This window comes from Panthera leo, chromosome A1, assembly GCF_018350215.1.
Source record: "Panthera leo isolate Ple1 chromosome A1, P.leo_Ple1_pat1.1, whole genome shotgun sequence".
Lineage (NCBI taxonomy): Eukaryota > Metazoa > Chordata > Mammalia > Carnivora > Felidae > Panthera > Panthera leo.
In genome coordinates this window covers 190646349-190667698 of record NC_056679.1, presented here as the reverse complement: position 1 = coordinate 190667698, position 21350 = coordinate 190646349, and the positions used below count along the sequence as shown (strand labels likewise).

The following is a 21350-nucleotide window of genomic DNA, read 5'->3' as shown; positions in this document are numbered from 1 at the left end:
AGATGGATGCTGCAAGCCCAGGGAAGATTCAAGCATAATTTAACCTTTATGTCAGTAAGAATTTGGGGTAATTATTTGTGCCCCTGCTTCCCTCTGTCATCTAGAGACTCAACATCTCAAATCTCATTTGTATTACCTGCAGCTCGTTGCATTCCATAAGGTGGTACACAGATATTCGTTGATTATATATCTACACTGCTTCCTCCCACTGTGCTTGGTTTTCTGTGTGTGGACTATCACTTCAACCATGCTTAACGACTTGCCTTTTGAAAACTCTCTTTGACAGTTGGTGTCAACCTCCATTTAATTACTTCTTTTGTTGACAGCTCTCACTCTCTGTTGACTCTTAATTTGATCTGGGCATTCAGTTATTCAGCAAATATTTATTGAAAATCTAGTGGGTGCCAGGAATGTGCCAGGCACTAGAAAATCTGGCAGTCCCCTTCCACTGGTGACATGCTAACATGATACCTCAAAGGAGTCATTGAACAGAGCAGCTCAACTTAGTTAAATATTGAGAGAGACCTAAATGCACCCAAATTGGGGCACAGTGCAGAGAGTGGCTGAACAGGAACACTACAATGGAAAAACTGGACCAGTTCCCAGCTTATTTTGAGTAAGCGCTTCAGAGTGTAGCTTCATTATTCATGACTGGAAAACTTTTCAAGACAATAGAAATCTACCCAAGCATCATTATAAAAAGATATTCTAAAGTAAAATAAAAACTAGCCATACTCTATTTTTTTAAAAATACTTCTCATGCTTTGCAAAGGGTCGATTCAGAGACAACTAAAGCATCCTCTTGACATTAATAATAGATAATAGATAATAGAGGATTTTGAGGCTTACTAAAGATAAACTTACAAACTATCCTTCGGAAATGATTTTAATACAAATCTAAGTTGGTGTCAGCTTAAATTTTTCTAGTATTACTTAATGAACTTTGGTCACTGGAGCCAGTACATTGTGAAACCTATGGCAAAGAAATGGTTACTTGTGATTACAGTGTTTTCTGTAGGCTGAGCAGGGAAGGAATGGTAATGGATAGAGAGCCATGTGTGAAGAACTATCTGTGAGAGACCTCTACACTATTGTTTATTTTAGTATTCCTTTTTTTTAATGTTCTGTATTTATTTTGAGGCAGAGACAGCAAGCAGGGAGGGGCAGAAAGAGCAGGAGAGAGAGAATCCTAAGCAGGCTCTGTGCTGCCAGCACAATGCCTGATGTGGGGCTCAGTCCCACGGACTGTAAGACTGTGACCTGAGCCAAAATCAAGAGTTGGACCCTTAACCAACTGAGCCACCCAGGTGCCCCTATTTTAGTATTCCTAATGGCAAAATCCCATGGAAATATACTTAGGGGAGACTTTCCCATTAATGTTATCAACATCAAAGTGAAATCACACGTCCATAATGTAGTAAGCTTCCTGCCTCCTCAGAGATTGGCTGGCTTCCCAAGGTCTCTTGCTGAAGTTCTGAATCTTAGAATTTGGCAGCCTAATATAGCTTACAAAAAAATTGCAACTTAAAAAAAATAGTTGTATATATGCAGAAAAGTTGCAAAGATAGTGCAGAGTGTTCTTATATACCTCACAGTATCCCTATTACTAACATCCAAAATTAATATGGTATATTTATCAAAATTAATGAACCAGTATTGATACCTTATTAGTAACTACAGTCCATTCTTTATTTCGATTTCCTTGGTTTTTACCTACTGTCCTTTTTATGCCCAAGGGTCTTCTCCAAAGTACCATATCACATTTAGTCTTCATTGTTTCTTCAAAAGGCTCTTCTTAGCTGTGATGGTTTCTTGGACTTTCCTTGGTTTTGATGACCTTACCAATTTTGAAGAGTCCTGGTCAAGTACTTTACAAAATTACTTTCAACTGAGATTCATATGGTGTTTTCCTCATTATTAGTGGGTGTTACAGGTTTTGAAGAGAAAGGCCACAGAGGTAAAGCATCATTTTCTTCACCTCTATCAGAGGTGCAGCTATCAACGTGACTTATCACTGCTGATGTTGACCTGGATCCCCCTGGCTGAGGCAGTGTTTGTCAAGTTTCTCCACTGGGAAGTTACCATTCTCCATTCCATCCTGTACTCGTTGAAAGAAAGTCACCTTTAAAGAGTAGGCAGTTAACATAGTTAACTATGAAAATTGTTTGGAATTCTTATACATGAAAGACTTATTTATTCTATCACATTTATCTATTCAGTCACTTATTTTTATCAGTCTGGACTAATGGATGATGCAAAGTTAGATTGCTTATTTGATTTCTTTTATAGTTCTTGATGTAGGCATTTATCACTATGAATGTTACACACTTATCACTCTGAATTTCCTACTATTATTCTTAAATTTAGTGAATATTTAGCCATAGAGGCTATGTAGAAAGGTGTGTTTGGGTTATAATTCAATACTTCATCCTATTATCTTGTTGAAATTCTTTCAGCTTTGGCCATTACACCCACTTTCAGTTGTCTCCTGTGTCCCTTCGACATGTTTCCATGATTAAGAAGTGTTTTTCTGTTTGGTTTTTTATTTGTTTTTTTTTCAGCACTTCCTTTCTTTCTGTCACTACAGGATGCTCCAGGTTCTTCTTGTATGTTTCTTGCCTCAGTCCTAGAATCAGCTATTTTTCAAGGGGCCCTCCTCATGTAGGTTTTGTGTAGTTTTTGTTATAGTTAATGAAGTATTTTGGTAGCCATTATGTAAGGCACTTGATATGTTTTGTCTTTCTTAATCTTCATTTCAACACTATTATATGTAGCCTTTAACTTCATTTCATAAGCATAGAAACTGGGGCTCAAAGAATGTAATGACTTACCTAAGGCCCCACAGTTAGCAAAAAAAAGCAGAGCTTGTGATTCAAGCCCAAATCTGTCTGACTCCAAAGCTCATACCCTGAACCCTCGTTCCACAAGAGCCAGACTCCCCTGTGAGCTAAGTTAACACTGGATGCAATCTGTGCTATTGCAGACCACCCTTAAGATACAGAAGCCAGTGAACTGTGCTCTCGGAAGACTCCTCAGAACTCTAGCCACACTGGTCCCTTCCCTCTCTGAACTTTGCACTGAGTGGAAAGCCTTCCCTGAACATGGAAGGTGCTTATGTTCTGTATTATGGTTTTCTCTGTTTATCTAAATTCCCAGATCAGATTGTTAGCTCCTCAGGGAGCAAGGAAAATATACTACCATGTAAGATTATCAAGAGAAGTAACTTCCAGAGGCCATATCACTTTAGAACTGATTGTGGTGATACAGCTGCCATCAAAGGCACGTATTAAAATCACTGCCTTTTATACCAGGAAAGGATAGATCTCCACTGAAGTGATATCACATCATTGTTATGATAATTTTGCATCAGTTCAGTCTTCTCCTGGGTGAGGAGCTTTCTCAAAGATAAAGGCCGTATCTTTCTCATTCTCCAGGGCATAGGACAGTGTATATGTTGTAGGCACTCACACAGTGTATGTAAAATGTTTAATTTAAGAAAGCTTTTGAGTCCTGGACAGAGACTACGTGTTCTTGATTTATACACAATTTTAACCTGCTTTCCTTTTAATAAGGCAATAGTACTTATAGAACTTAATGGTTCTTAAGAAGGTGGTTCTAGAGGTAGACACACAACAGCAGTGAGAAATGGTAGGTCTCTGTTTCATTCAAAAACCCCACTGAAAAATACAGTAAATGGAGAACAAAAGTGAAAAGGGGTAAATGTACATCATCACAGAGAAAGGGAGAGGAAACCATGGAGACAGAATGACGGAAAGAGGGTAGATGAGAGCTAAACATGCCTGTAGGATTGAAAGTCACTCTGTGAAGTGAGTGGGACAGGGCCACTTATCCATGAGGTATTTTAAGTGCAGTGTCTTTACCCACAGAAGTCAAAATGCACCTGGACTGGTCAAAAATCTGCATAAAGACCGTACACTTAGACTCTCCATCTATTCCCAGTTGACCCAGTTAGGTAATAAGTACCTCTTCCCAACCTCACAGAAGATAGGAAGATTGTTTTCTAGAAAGTTTGACCAGAGGACCTCTGGTCATATGAAGTCAGGAATAAGGCATGAAATCAGGTTTAACTGAAAGTCTGTCCCTGAAGAGCAAAATGCCCAGACCTCTTCCCCTCTGACATTCAGAACTCCTGTATCAAAAGTTATACCCATCAGTTTCCTGGCAGGAGTTAGAGAACTATTCTTTGATGAAATTAGTCACGGGTACTAACTGCCCACTGGTACTGACATCTGGAAACTCTCCATTGAATTAGCCAAACCCCTACTACTGTACCCTATGGCAAGGTTCACCCATCTAGAAGCACACAGCTTCCAACCAGTTTTTTTATTCTCATGTAAGAGAGAATAGTGCATCAATCAAACAACGAAGGGATGGCATAAAAAGGAAGGGTCAAAGAATAAGAAAATGCTCTTGAAAATGATGAGTATGATGATACAAGTGTTTAAAAAAAATCAACAGAAGAGATGCCTCTGGGTCAGTCAGTTGAGCATCTAACTTCAGCTCAGGTCACGATCTCACAGTTCGGTTCATGTGTTCAAGCCTCGTGTCAAGCTCTGTGCTAACAGCTGGGAGCCTGGAGCCTGCTTTGGATTCTGTGTCTCCCTCTCTTTCTGCCCCTTCCCTGCTCGGTCTCTGTCTCTCTGTCTCTCTCTCAAAAAAATAAACATCAAAAAAGTGAAATAAATGAATAAAATAAATAAAACTCAACAGAAAAATTGGATCTTAAAGTTGAGGATATTCTTCCCCCCCCCCACACACACACACAAAGAAATAAAGAAAAAGGATTAAACGGAAGGAGGATAAAAGAAAACTTAGAAAATGAAGCATTTTTTAAATGATGCATTTATTGTCTTCAGGAAAAGAAAAAAATGTGCAAGACAGCAAAGGACATGTAGTTAAAGAATACTACTTGGCTCAGCTGTGGACAGTACACACGTAATCATAATGTAGCTTCTGAATATTGATTTTACCAGAGTTGTATGAAAGAGTCCATATGATTGCAGAAGTCCAATGGATAATGTCTAAAGGTTGATAAATCAAGAGATATGGTGGAAGCCTATTTCAGGCCATGGGAAGAGAAATACATGAAGGAGCATTCTGGCAAATTGAAAGCTCTGGGGGTGGTAGGGGGTATGAGCCATTGCTCTTTGATTATAAGCTTTATAATATTTGACATTTCATATTCGTTTTGGTAAAGAATAAATAATACATTTAAAAAAGTAAGATACACTCATTCAAAAATGGAGCCATTTGGCATTCAAACGTGCGTCTTACAGCCCCCCGAGGACATCATAGAACAAATAATGTTCGCTTCAGTGGTCTTGGATGGTCAAGAAAAGGTTTGATTTTGCTCTGCATGTTCTGCTTTAGAGAGACAGAGGTGATCCGTCTCCATCAAAATGCTGTGCGCATAGTTATTTGGGGGAGAGTACTGATGTAGACTGTCCTCCTCTCCCTATATGGGAAAAAGGGTTGTTTACCTCCCTTCCTCATCTCCCAGTCAGTCTCATCCCATGTCCAGAAGAATGAAGGGCTGACTGGCCTCAGACTGACTTGACCTGGTCCAGAGCTCTTATCTTCATCAGAAGCCATGGATCTGTCACACTCTTTTCTGCCAGGCAGAAGGGACCCGCAGTCAGTTTCCTGCAAGCCCCTTATCCTCAGATGGTTGCATTGAGGTCAGTTAGTGAAAGTCACCAGTCCCCAGAGCAGATTCCTCTGTGGCAGAAATTAACCTCCCCAGGCCCAGAGGCTGCAGTGGTGAGTGGGAAGGACACAGGAGAGCATTTCCTTTACTTGTTCTAATACTATAGAGACCCCAGTGTTTTGCAGTGGCTGGTATTTTCCTGGTTGGGTGTCAGTAAGCAGGGACAGCCAAATAAAAGTCACACTGACCAGTTGCCACAAGAGTTGCTTCAGAGTTTGTTAGCTGGTTTGTGCATTTTACTTGGTAATCTTTTTGTTATCAGGTATATGGAAGGGGGGGTTATAGCATCACGTCCCAGGCTAGAATGAGGCTTTTTGTTTAAACCATGACATACCAAAGACTGTGTTTCCCAGGATTTTAGCGTATTAGAACAATTAATGCTAAATGATAATATTTTGACATGGCGTTATAAAGGAATGGGTGGCTCTTGTGTCTCTGGTTATAAACCTTGAGCAGAGCTGTTGGGAGATTTTTTTTTTTTTTCTGCAGTGGAATTGTTTGAATAACATTCAGGGCAAGCAAGTAGCATTTGAGAAATTGGGATTTGGAAGATAATAGTGAGCCAGCCACATATAGGGAAATCCTTTGACATGTGGAAACAGAAGTTGCTGGAAATGGAAGAAGCCCCTGACTCAGTGCACAGATGGATTGTGAAGATTGGTAATGCAAAGGAAAGTCTTCCTCATTTCTCTCCATCTTACCCTCCCCACTTACCAGCACCCCCCCCCCGCCTCCTTCCTTCCTTTCTTCCCTCTCCTTCCTTCCTTTCTTCCCCTACTGCTCCTGCCTCATTCCCTCCCTCTCCCCTCCCCCAATTACCGCAACAACTTTGCAAGTCTTACTGTGTGCCTGGCACTGGACCGCATGTGTTTTAATAATTACATATAGAATTTAATAATTTCAGTAATATGTGAGTTTTAATATTTCAATAATATTTGCACCATTATACATATCAAAAAAAAAAAAAAAACAAAACAACAAACTGAGGCTTAGAACGATTAAGTAACTTGCCTAGAGTAGCCTAACTAGCTAGTGGTAGAGCAGGGATAGTAAATTAGGCAGGCAGACTTCAGGGCTTCTGCATGTGCAGCACATCATGAGCACACAGGTCTGTTAGCCATGAACTTCCTGATCATACCCATGTTGGTGGTGGGGAATGCACAGAATGAACCACAGAGCAGTGAAGTGATTCACTCAAGGTCACACACTGGTCAATGGCAACAGAGTCTATCCTGTTCTCTCACTCCAGGTAGCTCCTCTCTTTGGTGCCAGCATGCTGAATATAAGAATTAGTACATTAACTTCTAGAAACATAGAACTTCCTGTCTGGGTTCCACGTTCTGAATCCTTACATTACTTGAGTTGATTTTAAGTTTTAAGTAGAACTCTTAAGTACTGCCAAAAGCAATGCCAAAGAATCTCTTTGAGGCTAATATTTGTTATGTAATGGACAGAAGATGGAAGCCTATGACAATATTGAATTTCTTCTTCTCTTACCTAATCAAAAAACAAAACAAAGCAAAAAGTTTACCATTAGGCAGAATTTTTATCTTAAGTCATTATGGGGGATTCCAGTGAATCAGTGGTTGCCCTGATGAAACAGAAGGTAAACCATTCTGGGGCCCCTGGGTGGCTCAGTCAGTTAAGTGTCAGACTTTGGCTCAGGTGATGATCTCACGGTTCTTGAGTTTGACCCCACATTGGGCTCTGTGCTGACAGCTTGAAGCCTGGAAACTGCTTCAGATTCTGTGTCTCCCTCTCTCTCTGCCCCTCCCCCATTCACTCTCTGTCTCTCTCTCAAAAATAAATAAACATTGAAAAACTTTTTAAAAATAAGGTAAACCGTTCTTTCCTCAGGGCCTGGGTGGGATATAGGTATTAATTATCCATTTTAGAAGTTCACCTTGGGCAAGAGCTCCTGTCCTAGTGTGGGGGAGAGAGATGATGACTTCTTCATCAGGGCAACCACTGATTCACTGGAATCTCCCACAAAGGATTGGGTGATGGAGACCATGACTTCAGATCTTCAGTCTATGGAAAGAATGCCTTCATGGAGGCTGCCTGTCAGCACTGGCCGGCCACTCTGCCACATGCAGGTGCTAGGCTGGGCTCATGAATCTTCTCCTATTCCCCGCCTGCTTTAGAAGGAAAAAGACATCAACCATCCCACAACCTTTCTACCTCCTTGACCTCATTTTTTTTCATTTCACCTTGGTGAAGCCTATCTATAGTCTTTTCAAGGCTCAGTTTAAGCTTTAACAAACATCTTTGCTTCCCACTCAACAGCCTCAAGCTATGAATACCCTTACCATTCAGGAAAGTTCCCCACAGGCTTTGTGCGCAGCTCCTTAATTATCTGTATTGTTCTCTGCCTGGTATTATTTGTGTGCCCATCGTATTGTTCCCATTAGAATCTAAGGCTTTAAAGAGGAGTCTTGCTTATCTTTGCTTTCTGCACAGCTCTGGAGACAATGTTTTTCTGGGTTTGGGACTCCATGCGTAGTGGTGTTATAGAGTTTTCAGGCAGATAAGTGCCATGTGGTAACAAAGGTTTGGAACAATGAGAATGACTACACACATCCTTTTTCTAACAACAACTATCTGGATACTGACATGTTCTGGCAGCAATTCTTATTTCAGTTTATGGCTTTAGTTTACTCCAGGAAAGAGAGAACATCTAAGCCAGAGGTTGACAAACTGTGGCCACATCTGGCCCTCTGCCTGTTCACTTATGGCCAATGAAATAAGAATAGTTTTTATATCTTTAAACGATCAGGGGAGAAAAGGAAAAATAATATTTTATGACACAGTGAGATCATGTTAAATTTAAAATTATTTGGAATTCAAATGTCACTGTCCGTGAATAAAGTGTTACTGGAATACGGCCATACCCATTTGTCTGTGTACTGTCTATGGCTGTTTTGCACCAAAACAGCAGTTACCAGTTGAGTAGTTACCACAGAGACTGCACATCCCACAAAACCTAAAATATTACCATCAGACCCTTTGTAGAAAAAGTGTGCCAGCCCCTATTTCAAGTCATTTTCAGAAATACCCTCCACAGTGTGGAAATGGATTGGGGTGCCCTTTTTGACAAAGGAAAACTGGATGAAGGCACAAAATATCTGAAGGAGGAGAAATTTGGGAACAAGAAAGGGGAGGCAGAGGCCTACTCGAAGAAGCCACATCTCCTGGGTCTGGTATACATATATGGCAAATATCTCCACAAAGAGACTATTTCAGTCTGAATTGTACCCGGCTTCTCTCAGCAGGTGGACGTGCCAGAGGGGCTGACCTCAGGTATTTTATACAAGTTTTCTGCACTCCATGAAGTATTTTTCATGGTTCTTTTGAAGAAATTATAATTGAGAAAGGGTGAAATTAGGAGATTACTGATCATTCCTGATCATTCTGTATACCAAGGGTAACTAACACCTGTCGTAAGACCTAAAGGACTCTTTATCGCCGGGTTATCTCTGAGTCGAGTGTGTGTGTGTGTGTTAGTGAAATCTATTTTAAGTATGTGTTGGTCTCTGTGGGTCTCTTTGGAAGAAATCCATTTTGGATGAATTCCAATTAATTATGTATGTGGGGATCATTAAACACTTGGAGTATTCAAATAAATACACATCAGTTAGAACTTAGTGAAAGCCAGTTCAGGTCCTTGGAGAGTTGTGGTTACAGTTTTTCATTTAGAAATCTGCCATTTTCATGTGTTTCTCTTATTTTCTTATTACAGGGTAATGCCCTGTACTTCAAATCAGCCAGAAATGTTACAGTGAACATTCTCAATGACCAGACTAAAGTGCTAACTCAGCTGATAACAGGTAAGACAATAAAGAACGTAGCAGTACCTGGTCCACACAAAGCACTCAGAAAACATTAGAACCAAAGATTGAATGAAATATCACATAAACTAAAGAAAGAAATGTCTGCTAAGACATTTTAGAGTAGAGAAAGAGAAGGTAGCATGTGTTGCATGATTCCACTGGAGGGTAGAGTCTCATCATATGCACACATTTAACTTATGCAAATCCAACAATACTTGTTTAGAGGGGCAATAAACTATTTTTTCACATAACATGGCCCCTAAACATAAGCCAGCTGCTTCATCTGGTGCTCAACAACAGAAAAGCTCTCTGCTCCAATGCTGGAGGAAAAGCTGGCTGTGTTGGATTAATTGAGAGCACAGTATACAAAAAAAACCATGTGCACGTACTTTATGAGGTATAAAGGGGATTTTTAAAGTTAATTTGAATCCATGCCATGTTTGTGATAGGTGCTGACTTTGAGCCTGACCCAACTGCAAAATGCCGATGTACTGCCATTGATTATGGTTGCAAGGTTCCTTTCAATATAGCAGATCTGCTCCTAACAGTTGTGGAAAGCACCCACTGGGCTTTAAGCTGCATATTCCTAAAATTTAAACAAGGATTGGTTATTCACTATAATGATTATAATGATAAACGTGGGCCTTATGGTCACGGTAATGTGTTGAATGGCACGACCAACGCCCCCAGTGTAGATTATGGGCCGCAGTAAACAGGAGCCATTATGCACCCCGCCAGTGGAGGGGAAAAAGGGGTATGTATCTGAATGGCACTGTTACACTTCCAGAGAGAAAATGCCATTTGTTTGGCTTCGGGGCTGAGAGAGAAGTATACAGATGGACATTTTGAGAAGCCAGTTGCCCAAATGCCCTGTAACATAAACTGTGACTAAAACATCTGGAGCCCCACTAATAAACATGCCACAAGAAAACAGGTGCTTTGTGCCCAGAGTCTTGCTGGGGAGAGAGTCTCTGTTCCCCACAGGAGCACCACATCTGATATCTGGAGATTCACAGCCAGTGGGTGTATTAGACCATCTACCAAGGCTGGAAGGGATTGCCGCACGGCAAAGCCCATAATCCATAAACATGTTGTTCCAGTGTGTGACTGGATTGTCGGCCTTGCTTATATAACATCTGGCCTGTAGTCACAATGCTAAATAATTAAATAAACAGCTTCAGTAAGCAATGATTTAAGCAGCATGTGTGAAAATTGCCTCCAGGAGGGAAATAAATCCAAACTCCCAGTTCCTGATTCCTCTGTTCAAAAGGAACCTACTTAGCCTGTTGATCATTTGCCATTTATTTGCCATGGGAGATTTGGTTTACTTGAGAGATTTTGTTTTGATAAAGCTGGAAGTGCCCAAATGACTATTCTTCAGTCAGTGTCTCTTCCCCTCCCTCTCCCTCCTTAACCTTCTCCTTTCCCTGCTTTCCCCCTAATTCCTCTACTTTCCTCCCCATCCTCTCCCCCTCCTTGTCTCCTCTCCTGCACCCTTGCTTTCCATCGTCCTCACCCTTCTCCCTTCCCTCCCCTACCCTCTTCTCTTATTTCTCTCAGCCTCTGTCTTTCCTTCTTCCTCCCCCATCTCTCCATTCTCTCTCTCCTTTTTCTCTTCCGTTTGCTCCTCTCTCCCTCCTTCCTTGTCTTCTGTCTTCCCATCTCCCCTGCCCAAATTAGACCCTCCTGGAAGCTGAGATACCTACCCAGAGCTCTCAGGGTGAGACATGACATAGCTCCTGTTATAATGAGATGGGCAAAAAGCCACTCTAACACCAGCTGGCAGGAGCCTTCCAAGATGATCTCTAGAGAAGATGATAGATGCATTTAAATATAATTCTGAGTACATATACATATGCACACTCACCCCTAAAGTTTCCCTTCAGTCTTCTCCTTTTACATTTAAGCATGTGGTAGAAAGCACAGAGCAGTTCCAGGAGACAGGATCTTCTAAAACCTCTTATACTTGCTGTTATACTTACCCGAGAGCAAATGACTGCTCTCATCCCGGTAGCCAGGTTCACCAAAACAATCCTGAGGATCAAGAATTCTCCTGCTTACCTCACCAAGGTCTCAAAAGCCCAGAAGAAATTCCAATGTTAGAAATTCAGGTAAATTTTTCACATGATAGAGTGCTTTAAGTGATAGTTAAGTTCTCAGGCAAGGCCGTAAAAGCACATCTGGCCAACGCTGCTGCCGATTTAGTGTCCTCTCAGTAGTGGCCTGAACAGAAAGCCCTCTGGCCTGCAAGGAGGAAAGCTGTAGGCAAGTCTTCCGCAGAGTGGGCAACAGTCTCAGCTTCAAGGGAGCTGAGAAAGGAGATTAGGCGAGATGGCCCCTTTCCAGCTCCCAGATCCGTAGCATTGGCATGACTGGGAAACTGCTGGTATGTCCCGATGGTTTCCAGTTCTTCCCGTGTAGGAGATTCATTAAGGAAGTAGTTGACACATACTACCCAGCACCGAGGGAGATTAATTGGAGTAGTTTTGGGCTTCAAATAATGATTTTTTTCCATCCTAGAGAGGAAGAGTGGGTTCCCTGACGGACCTCCTGAGCAGTCTCCAGACCTATTTCCCATTTTCATTTCCTCCAGGACCCTTGTTTTTTTGGCGGGGGTTTTGTTTTGTTTTGTTTTGTTTTGTTTTTAAAGATTTTAGCCACATCCAGGACATTTGGCAGCCCCAGGTAAAATCAACAAAAGAACAAGCCATCTGCACCATTGAGCCAGCAGTTGCTCTGTGGGGTTTTGGCTAGAACTTCCAACTACAGAGCTTTATATGTGCAAATGGTTCTGGCCCTTGATAAATTCCTTTGTGTTCTGAGAAGCTCTGAAAAACAAGATAACTTAATTGTGTTTTGAGTTATCTGATTGTTTCGGTGTTTTTAGGACATTCTCTTGTACGTTTCAGGAACCAGTCATAAGTTCAGAGCAAACTTGCTTTAAACAGGCAGGTGTTCTCAACCATATCTCCAGGGCCATATCTCATGAAACTGCCTAGATTCATGGAGGCAAAGGCCAAGCAGTTTTGTCTCCCAGTCATACCCCCATTTTGCCATTGACTAGATCCAGAGTGTCAAACTGTGCTCACCCCATGCCTATCCCAAGGTCATTCATTCATTCATTAACACTTCTTCACCTCCTGGTACCCAGTCTCCCCACTCTGGTATGACCAGAGAGTCTTCAGTATAACCAAGTAGATACCTGCATCTTCGCCCTTCAAGAATCACCTAATCAAAAGCCTCACTGTCCATCCCTGTTCTTTCAGGATTGTTTTCTGGTCCTTGTCTGTATCTTTCGACGCCCCCTCTCCCTATCCTCCAAAAGGTCCCCTCCTCACTGCTCCTCCTGTGTTGACTCCAGCTGTCTTCTCCTCTCTAGACAATCACACATCACTTTTCTTCTATGGAACAATTCTGAGAGCTCAATTCCAGACCCAGATCTTCCATTAGCTGACCTCATGACCTTGAGAGAGCCCTTAGCTCTGCTGCCACTTGTTTTCACCTACGCATGAAGGCCATTGGAGAAGATAATGCCTCGGTCCCATGCCATTTAGAAAGTCTCTGCTGTGTCTGCTGTTTCCATTTCCTATTCATTCAGGAGCCTTTCCAATGCCCTTCTTTTTGTCAGAGGGCTGGTGTGGATGTACTAGTGGGAGATCACACTTCCAAATTGGCAGGATTATGTGAATGAGGCAATTGCACTAAGAGGTGATTGTCATTAATTCTTTTCAATGTGTTGGGACCACTGTATTAGAAACTTCGTGACAGGTCATGATCACAATGACGATAGTCATGATTTCGCAGCACTTTCCCACCTACAGAGTGCTTTTTATAAATATAGTATAATTTGATCCTTTTAATCTTTCTATAAGGTAATAGAAGAGATGGTGATAGTACAGTTCTACAGATGCAGAAAAATGAGGTTCAGAAAGATCAGAGGATTTTCCCCAAGTCACATAACCAGAAAATGAGAGAGTTGGAACATAATTCTTATCTTCTGATTCTTAGTCTGATAGTCTTGTCGTTGAGGAAAACACCCCTAGACGTCCAGGAGTAGTCCTGGCAATATAAGACAGGCTTCTGTGTTCTCCTGTTTGAACATAATCCATTTCGCAGAACATCAGCACCAGACAAGGCAACGTGGCGGTCATGAAGGATCAAGACAAAACAGAAAACAAAGACAACTCTAATCATGTCTGAAAACAGATAAAAATGGAAACACCTATCCAAACCAGCAAAATGACTGAACTTCTTCAATCCTGGTTAATATCAGTGACTTCTGTTTTTTATCCATTCCAGGTTTAGCATTGCTCTGATCTTGCCCACCTCTAGATAAGATTTATTAACATGCCAATTGTAAAATTACACCCACTTCCTGTCAGCACCTTATCCAAAGCAAAGCCTTGCTTCCTTAAATTCAGCCCCAAAATAACTTAACATAAAACCAAATACTATGGTAAGGTCTTTCTTACTGAGATGCCCTGAGTGGTTGCCCCTGGTGTGTGTTCTCTATCACAACAATGAATAATAAACTCAACTTGTTCACCTACATGTTTGTTCTGTTTGGTCTATACCTGGAAGGCATTGAGGGCCCTTTCATTACTGCTTTTTATAATTAAATGACACTGTCTTGAAAATAACTTGAAACAGAAATGCTCTATCAGAATCTCCTGATCAGCTTTGGGAAAATATAAAATTTTTAGACTCTTTCCTCCATTTTTTTTCTTTATGAATTTCTGGACCAAAAGATAAATTCTTTTTGATCTGAGTGAGGTTCTGTGAAGATGATTATACCTCCCAGGTTATTCTGATTAATTTCTGCAGACCAGCTTTTGAGAGCCACCTGAACTTGAGATATTCAGTTAGTTCCAGTTCAGATAAACTACAATACCTTCTGTTTGTTTTTTTGTTTGTTTAAGGAATTCTAACACATTAGTTTGTCTTATTTTTTCCATGGTACCCAAAACTCTGCAGTTTTCTGATTTACTAATAAATGTCTAAACTTCTATTTGGGTACATCAGAAGATGCCACTACAATAGCTTCCCTTCAAGGATAGCATTTGTTGCTATATGATAAATCCTCTAAAATTTATTTTTTATTGAGTGAAATTCTAGCATAAAAGATTCAATAACTTTCTGGTAATTAATTGCAATATATTTTCTGGCCTTTTCTGCCAGGAAATGATCTATATATACTGAGGAAATAGACTTGTCTGGTATCAAATACAGCCAATGGTTTAAGGGTACCAGCTGAGACAGACATCAATTGAATTTAAAGGCACCCTTTCCAAGAGTTAGAGCTGGCCATAGATATTCTGATTACTTCAAGAGGTGGTGAACTTTCTATGCCTTGGTACTTTCAAGCCAAAATCTACAAGTATTTGATAGTAATTTGGTAGTTAGCTAAGGGAAACCTCATTCAAGCATTAGTTTGAAGAAGGGACACGATGGTCTTTAAAATCAGCCTGAGAGCACATGATTAAAAGTAATTGACAAGACATGGCCAGAGTCACAAGACTAATTTTCATGATTGGCTCCTGAAAAACAATCCACTTATATTAAAGTCCCACATAACCTCATCAGATGCATGTGTCCTGTGAAAAACACTTTGTAATTGAATGCAATGAGACTAATGTCTCTCTCTCTTTCTCTCCCTCTCCCTCTCCCTCTCCCTCTATCTCTCCCCCCCCCCCCCATTCTAGGTCCAAAAGCCGTAGAAGCTTATGGCAAAAAGTTTGAAGTAAAGACAGTTTCTGGAAAATTGCTCTTTTCTGCAGATAACGATGAAGTGGTAGTAGGAGCTGAGAGATTAAGAGTTTTAGGTAAGGAAACTTTGATCATATAATTGATATGATACCAATGTATACATTTTAGAGGAAAAGGGAAATGTTGCCTTGAAGAGAGATTTAGGCCAATTACCTGGATTCTCTTAAAGTAAGGTAGATGAACTCCCCCACCCCCTAAACTCAGAATTTGGTACCCCAGTGAAAAGTTCTCAAGTCAGGAGGTTTTGTGGCATGACTACCAACACGGAGCTTCATTTGGGGAAGCATGTTCATGCCAACAAATACGCATGAACACATACTGTCCTCGCAGGCAGTTTTGGTAGACGCAGTCAAGATCTACATACATGATACGGAGATTCCCAAACTGGGTTATAAGTTAAGAATTGCCTAGGGAACTTCTGAAAAGTCACATGGATCCAACTGTGACATGCTGAATTAGAAGTTCTGGTGGAAAGACCCAAGAATTAATTGGTGAAAACATTTGCAGGAATATCTATGGTGCCACTGTTGGAATCACTGGATTGGGACACACAACAAATTAGTCTTCTGTAGTTACAGCGAAATGGTCTAATATGGTGGTTTCAGAGTCCTGGTGCTGGAGCTGATCTGTCTTGTGTCCCTGCTCTGTCACCAATTAGCTGTGTGACTTTGGGCAAGGTATTGACCTCACTGAGCCAGTTTTCTGTCCTGCTCAGTGGGGCTATGAACACCTACCATCTCAAGTTGTCCCTAGGATTAAATGACTTCATGTTTTATCAATCAGGTATTTTGAATTCAGCATGCTTGACTTTAAAGCACTATACCTTGCTACCTCCTCAAATTTGTCCCAATTTCAGATAAGTACACAAATGCTTACCAACAGTAAAGAAAATGGTCTAAGATCAAGCTACCAGTTGAAATCCTTGCCCAATGACTCCAGACTCAGCATACCTAAATGCCTATAAATATGTTCTAAGACCTTGACCAACCCTTAGTATTAATGTTTTTCTCTGTTACTTGTAGAAATAGCACTTCCCACATGAGTTCTACGTTTTGGGGGGTGGTAGAGGAAACAAACACAAAAATTTCTGGCTCTCCTTTTGTTAAAGAATACTTAGCTATATGAGCTATAAAATAATTGCCCAGGGGAAAAGTGATGGTCCTCCTGCTAAGATAATTGTGTACAAATGGAGTTTGGTACCTCCCGTTAGTTCTTCGGCACTTCTCACTTCTTTAAAATCTGAATCTTCAAAGATTCAGAATAATTTTAGATGTCCAAATACTTTGGCTTTACCTTCCTGTGCAAAACTCTGTGATGGTATCATTTAAGAACTTTCCTCTTCCCCACCCTACAGTTAAGTAGGACTAGAAGATTATTGTAATTTTTGGTCATCTGAAAGCAGGTGGATATTTTGTTGTTGTTGTTGCTGCTGTCATTGCTTATGCTTTTGATATTTTACTTAGAGAACAATTTAGGACAAGATCTATCTCTCTCCATCATCAGGAACATTTGCTTTTTCATGTTAAAATGTAGAAAGGAAGCATCATGATAAATACCACTGTTGCTATCAATGCTAAAAAGATTAGGAAATGACCACCCTACAAATCTCGCATCAACCTACTCAGTGAAATGAGCTTAGTGTGTTGCAGAAATGAGCTTCCTGTCAGCTGGGATTCAGCCATATGGTGTGGAACGAGAAGTTTAGGCAATTTCATTTTCTGCTTAATGAGAAGTTTGTCTTTTTGAGTCATCAGACTGAGCAAGTTCTCAGGAGCTTTGAATCTGGATGCATATTTCATGATGGAGTCTAACGTAGCTGGATTTGAATTCTTGCTCAGACATTTAGGATTAGAGTGACCCTACCCAAATCTGTTTTTCTCTCTAACATTTAGTTTCCACATATACAAAACAAAGAGGGTGGAGTGGTTCCGCTTGTTAAGCGTCCGACTTTGGCTCAGGTCATGATCTCACACTTCCTGATTTCAAGCCCCACGGCAGGCTCTGTGCTGACAGCTCAGAGCCTGGAGCCTGCTTCAGATTCTGTCTCTGTCTTTTTCTGCCCCTCCCCAGCTCATACTCTGCCTCTTTCTCTCTAAAAAATAAACAAACACTTAAAAATAAATTTAAAACAGGGTGGAACAAAATAAAGAATGGAAGGATAAATGAATATAATAAGAAACATACATAAATAAATCAGTTATTTCTACTGATAGTTGAATAGGAATAGCAGTAGAAAATAATAAGGAATAAGCCTAAGAAGATCATGCCTCCTAAATATAGAAACTTTGTTGTTTAAATTCTTCTCTGGATAATCACACCCACCTATTCAGTTTTTAGGACAATGACTTCCTCAAGCACACTCAAAGGACCCTGAATAGTTTGACAAAGGGATTAGAAGCCATGCCTCATACAGAATAATTATCCAGGAAGAGATACGGGGGCAGGGAGAAGGGTATCATTGTAGACAGATTGTAATTGCTGATGCACATCTTTCCTGAGGAAAAGAGAGAAGGCAAGAACCACTTAGATGAGTGGCTGAGAGCATAGGTTTTGTAGTTGACCCTGGCCAATAATCCTGGTTTCTGTAATTCATCAGCCAAGTCCTTATGATGTCACTTCACCTTTCTAGGCATCCTTCTACTCTGTGCCATAGCATGATAATGCTTGACTGTCACAGTAGTTGGGAGAACTGGATGGTAAAGTGTATGTAGAGTGAATAGCACAGTGGTGGCACATGGTAAGCCATCCATACATGCTAACCATCATGTTGGTGATGGTTTCAGTTGGTCCACTTGGATTTCAGGGGACCCATCACATTCTGAAATTTTACACAGCCCTCTCTGTCCATGAAAGAAAGTACTCAGAGAAATTGGCAGAGAACTTGCAGAAGTATCCATATATCAGTTAAGTTTGGACTAGCCGATTTCCTGGACATAGGAAGGGCCAGAATAGAAAGAGCCTTTAAGAGCTAAGAAGTACTCCACTGCCCACTTCACCCACATGCACATGAAACTAATATTGCTAGCATGTGTGTTCTCAAGTTGAACTTAAAAGAGGTTGAAGGCCTGGACTGGATTCCCAGATTTGTAGAGTCTTTTCCTGTACTCATGAAGACAGTGGTTCTGAAAGTGTGGGTCCCTGAATGGACAGCATCAGCTATAGTGTACTTGTTAGGCTTGCAAATTCTCAAGCCCCACCCAGACCTACTGAACCAGAAACTCAGGATTGGGGGCCAGCAAAGCTTCCAGGTGGCTCTAATGCATGCCAAAGTTTGAGAACCATGACCTAAGACACTCAACTTCACCACAACTTTGCTGGTAACTTTCAGTTGAGTGTAGGCTCAGCTTTTATCACTTTGCTCCAGAAAAGTCACAGTTTGGATATAGCTAACACATGTTAAGGGTTTACTCTGTGCAAAATACCAAACAAATCACCGTGAATGAACACATTTGCTTCTCACAACAACCTTCAAAGAGTCAAGAAGGGCACTGGCTTATCACCTTGATGTACAGAAGAGCAAACTGAGGCACAGAGTAATGTAAAACTTGCCCAAATTTCCACAGAGAGAAACTGAGGGAGTCAGGATCTGAATCCAGGCAGTCTTCCCACTACACATGTGACTTCTATCACAATAGTCTGTACCTTCCCTGAGCTCCATAGCATACTAGTACCACAAGGAGAGGAAAAGAAAACTAGGCAACTCTTTTTCAACAATTCCTCCCGTTTTGGATTCTGGATACTCTGCTGTTCCCACCATTGTCCCCAGGTCTCTGACTTTTCTCTGACTTTTTCTCTGCTTCCCTCACTAACCCTTCTTTCATCTTGTATAAGTAGCCTGGATTCACACTTGGCATCGGGTGTAGACTCTCTCCAGGTCCAGTCCTTGTTTTCCTCTTTTTTGCATTTCTGTGGGAAATCCCACACTTCTATATGGCTTCAACACTTGCTTCTTTTCAGATGACCTTCTCAATCAGTATTCACTTTGAACTGCCTTCTCAATTCTAAATCCAAGTTCTCAGCAGTTAGCCTGCATTTTTCTGCATAGAGGTCTTTCTAGAAGTTTCACTTCTGTAGCTGAACTTAGGTGTCTTCCAGCAACCTCCCTGGCTCTCCAGAACCCACTTCCCTAATTCCACTGATGGGGCTGTCGTTCTCCTAGGCTAGGAGTCTCCTAGTTCCCTGGTCTTCTAGTCTCTTTGCTTTCATGAAGGTATCGGCCCTGTGTCTCTTCATATGGTCATGGTATCTTTGTCACCCTTGGGTTTTCCATACTGCAGAGTTATCTCTTTAGGCTTGACGTGAGAGAATTCAGGTTTGTAGTCAAATGCATCTGCTTAATTACCAAAAAGGTGTAAGTTAGTGTGCACAATAAGGCATGGTATTGTTCAGCTTTAATTAAAGAATAAAGTTATTAAATATTGGACAGGAATGGCCTTTAAAAAACACCAAGAAAATAGGCAGCATAAAAGCCAGTGCATCTAAGAGGCATCTTCATGGAGACACCAGGGAAAAATAATTTTGATTTTCATTAATGACCAATTTCATTGAACAATGAATCGGACATTCTAGCATTTATAAACAAAGCATAATTATAAAGTGTTATTCTAATTGTTAATTAGGTCTGTACTCTAGATTAGTTTTTTTAAATATGTCCTCTAGATGCTACTTGATGCTAATTATCTGAGTTACATTATTATCAATTGAAAAACATTTTTAATTAATTCTAAATCCATTTAAATTAGCAGAAGATTTATAGAAATTTAAATGTGGTCTGATGCTATTTTTTTTTCCTTAGGAAGACATCAGATGATACATTTAGCCTTTTGAATTAGTTTTTGATGAAACTTTCTACTGCATCCTGGCAATGGATAATTATGATGAAAGGAGTGCAGTATTCTTAGTGGTAGTCTTTCATGAAATAGATGTGTGTGTGTGTGTGTATATCATATATCCACTTCTATACCTAAAGCTCTAAATTGCGACTTCTGGCTTCATGGAGATACAGAGATGTGTGTACCTGTCCCTGTCCCTGCTCTCTCAGGGAGCTCTGTCTCTTCAGGAAGATGAGACACACATCCCAAAAACAAGCTGCTTAGAAGGATAGAAACAGAGTGACTAGAATTCCAGAATCCAGCTAGAGTGCAGTGGGGTGGTGTGCTAGAGAGAGTTTAGAAAGCTTCATAAATGGGGAAGCATTTGAACTAGGTCTTGAGTACACGTTGGCAAATCAAAACATAGACGGGGAGAGCTTGCTTGGTGAATGGAACAGCATGTGTTTTTCAATAAGGATTCACTTGGTCGTGAGGTGGGGAGATTGATTGCCTTGTGATGGAAAAGTCCATTGGTAGTTGGCTTGAGGCTAGATTCAGTAGCTCAAATAATGTAAGTGAAATTCAGTCACTCTCTTTCTCTTAACACTTCTCAGCTCTGTTACAGAATCATGGCTTTTGTCTTCAAAAGCAGAAATAGTGCTTACCTTCCGAATATAAATCCAACAAAGGCCTAAGTTTTTCCTCTAACTAGATTGGTGTGGGCCATATGCCCATCCCCGACTAGTCATTATGACCTCAGTGATGGAATTTTCTGGTGAGCAAGGCGTGATTCATATCTCCACTGCCACCGCTGAGGTTGGAAATGACCAAGAATGAGCTACAGGGGACAGTTGTCCAAAGGGAAACTGGGGTGTTGTGTCCAGAAGAGAGAATGGACGCTGGGCAAGAAACAACAAATATTCATTATTGTAATCAAAGGTATGACCATGGAAAATTCTGAAAACTGCGCCTGAGACCATGAACCCAGGAATTGTGAAGATCACCAGAAGACGCTTTACAAATTCTCATCCTCTTGCTTACTCAGCTCCACAGTCACTGGATTTTCATCACCTCACTCCTCACTTCATCACCAAGCATGCTCTCGTCTCCCAGCATTTGTGTCTACTCTTCCCTCCACATAGAATGCTCTTTTCCAGTCTACATATAAAGGTTCTCTCCTTTTATGGCTTAAATGCCACTTCATCTCAAAGGTCT

At 40.8% G+C, this 21350-nt stretch overlaps 1 protein-coding gene and 1 long non-coding RNA gene across 3 annotated transcripts in view; one reads left to right on the top strand and one right to left on the bottom strand.

The window, feature by feature from the left end:
* The window catches only part of SGCD (sarcoglycan delta), a 938027-nt gene that overhangs the window by 785165 nt on the left and 131512 nt on the right, over window positions 1-21350 (top strand). For both annotated transcript variants that reach the window (XM_042948464.1, XM_042948471.1), the window contains 2 exons: window positions 9468-9555; window positions 15261-15380. In XM_042948464.1, the coding sequence (XP_042804398.1) occupies window positions 9468-9555; window positions 15261-15380 (208 nt within the window). The remainder of the gene's footprint in view (window positions 1-9467; window positions 9556-15260; window positions 15381-21350) is intronic.
* Window positions 13569-20867, bottom strand: LOC122225650. The gene is made up of 3 exons (XR_006205274.1): window positions 20801-20867; window positions 19170-19657; window positions 13569-13648 (listed from the first exon to the last, which is right to left on the bottom strand). It is a non-coding gene; the product is annotated as an uncharacterized LOC122225650 (long non-coding RNA).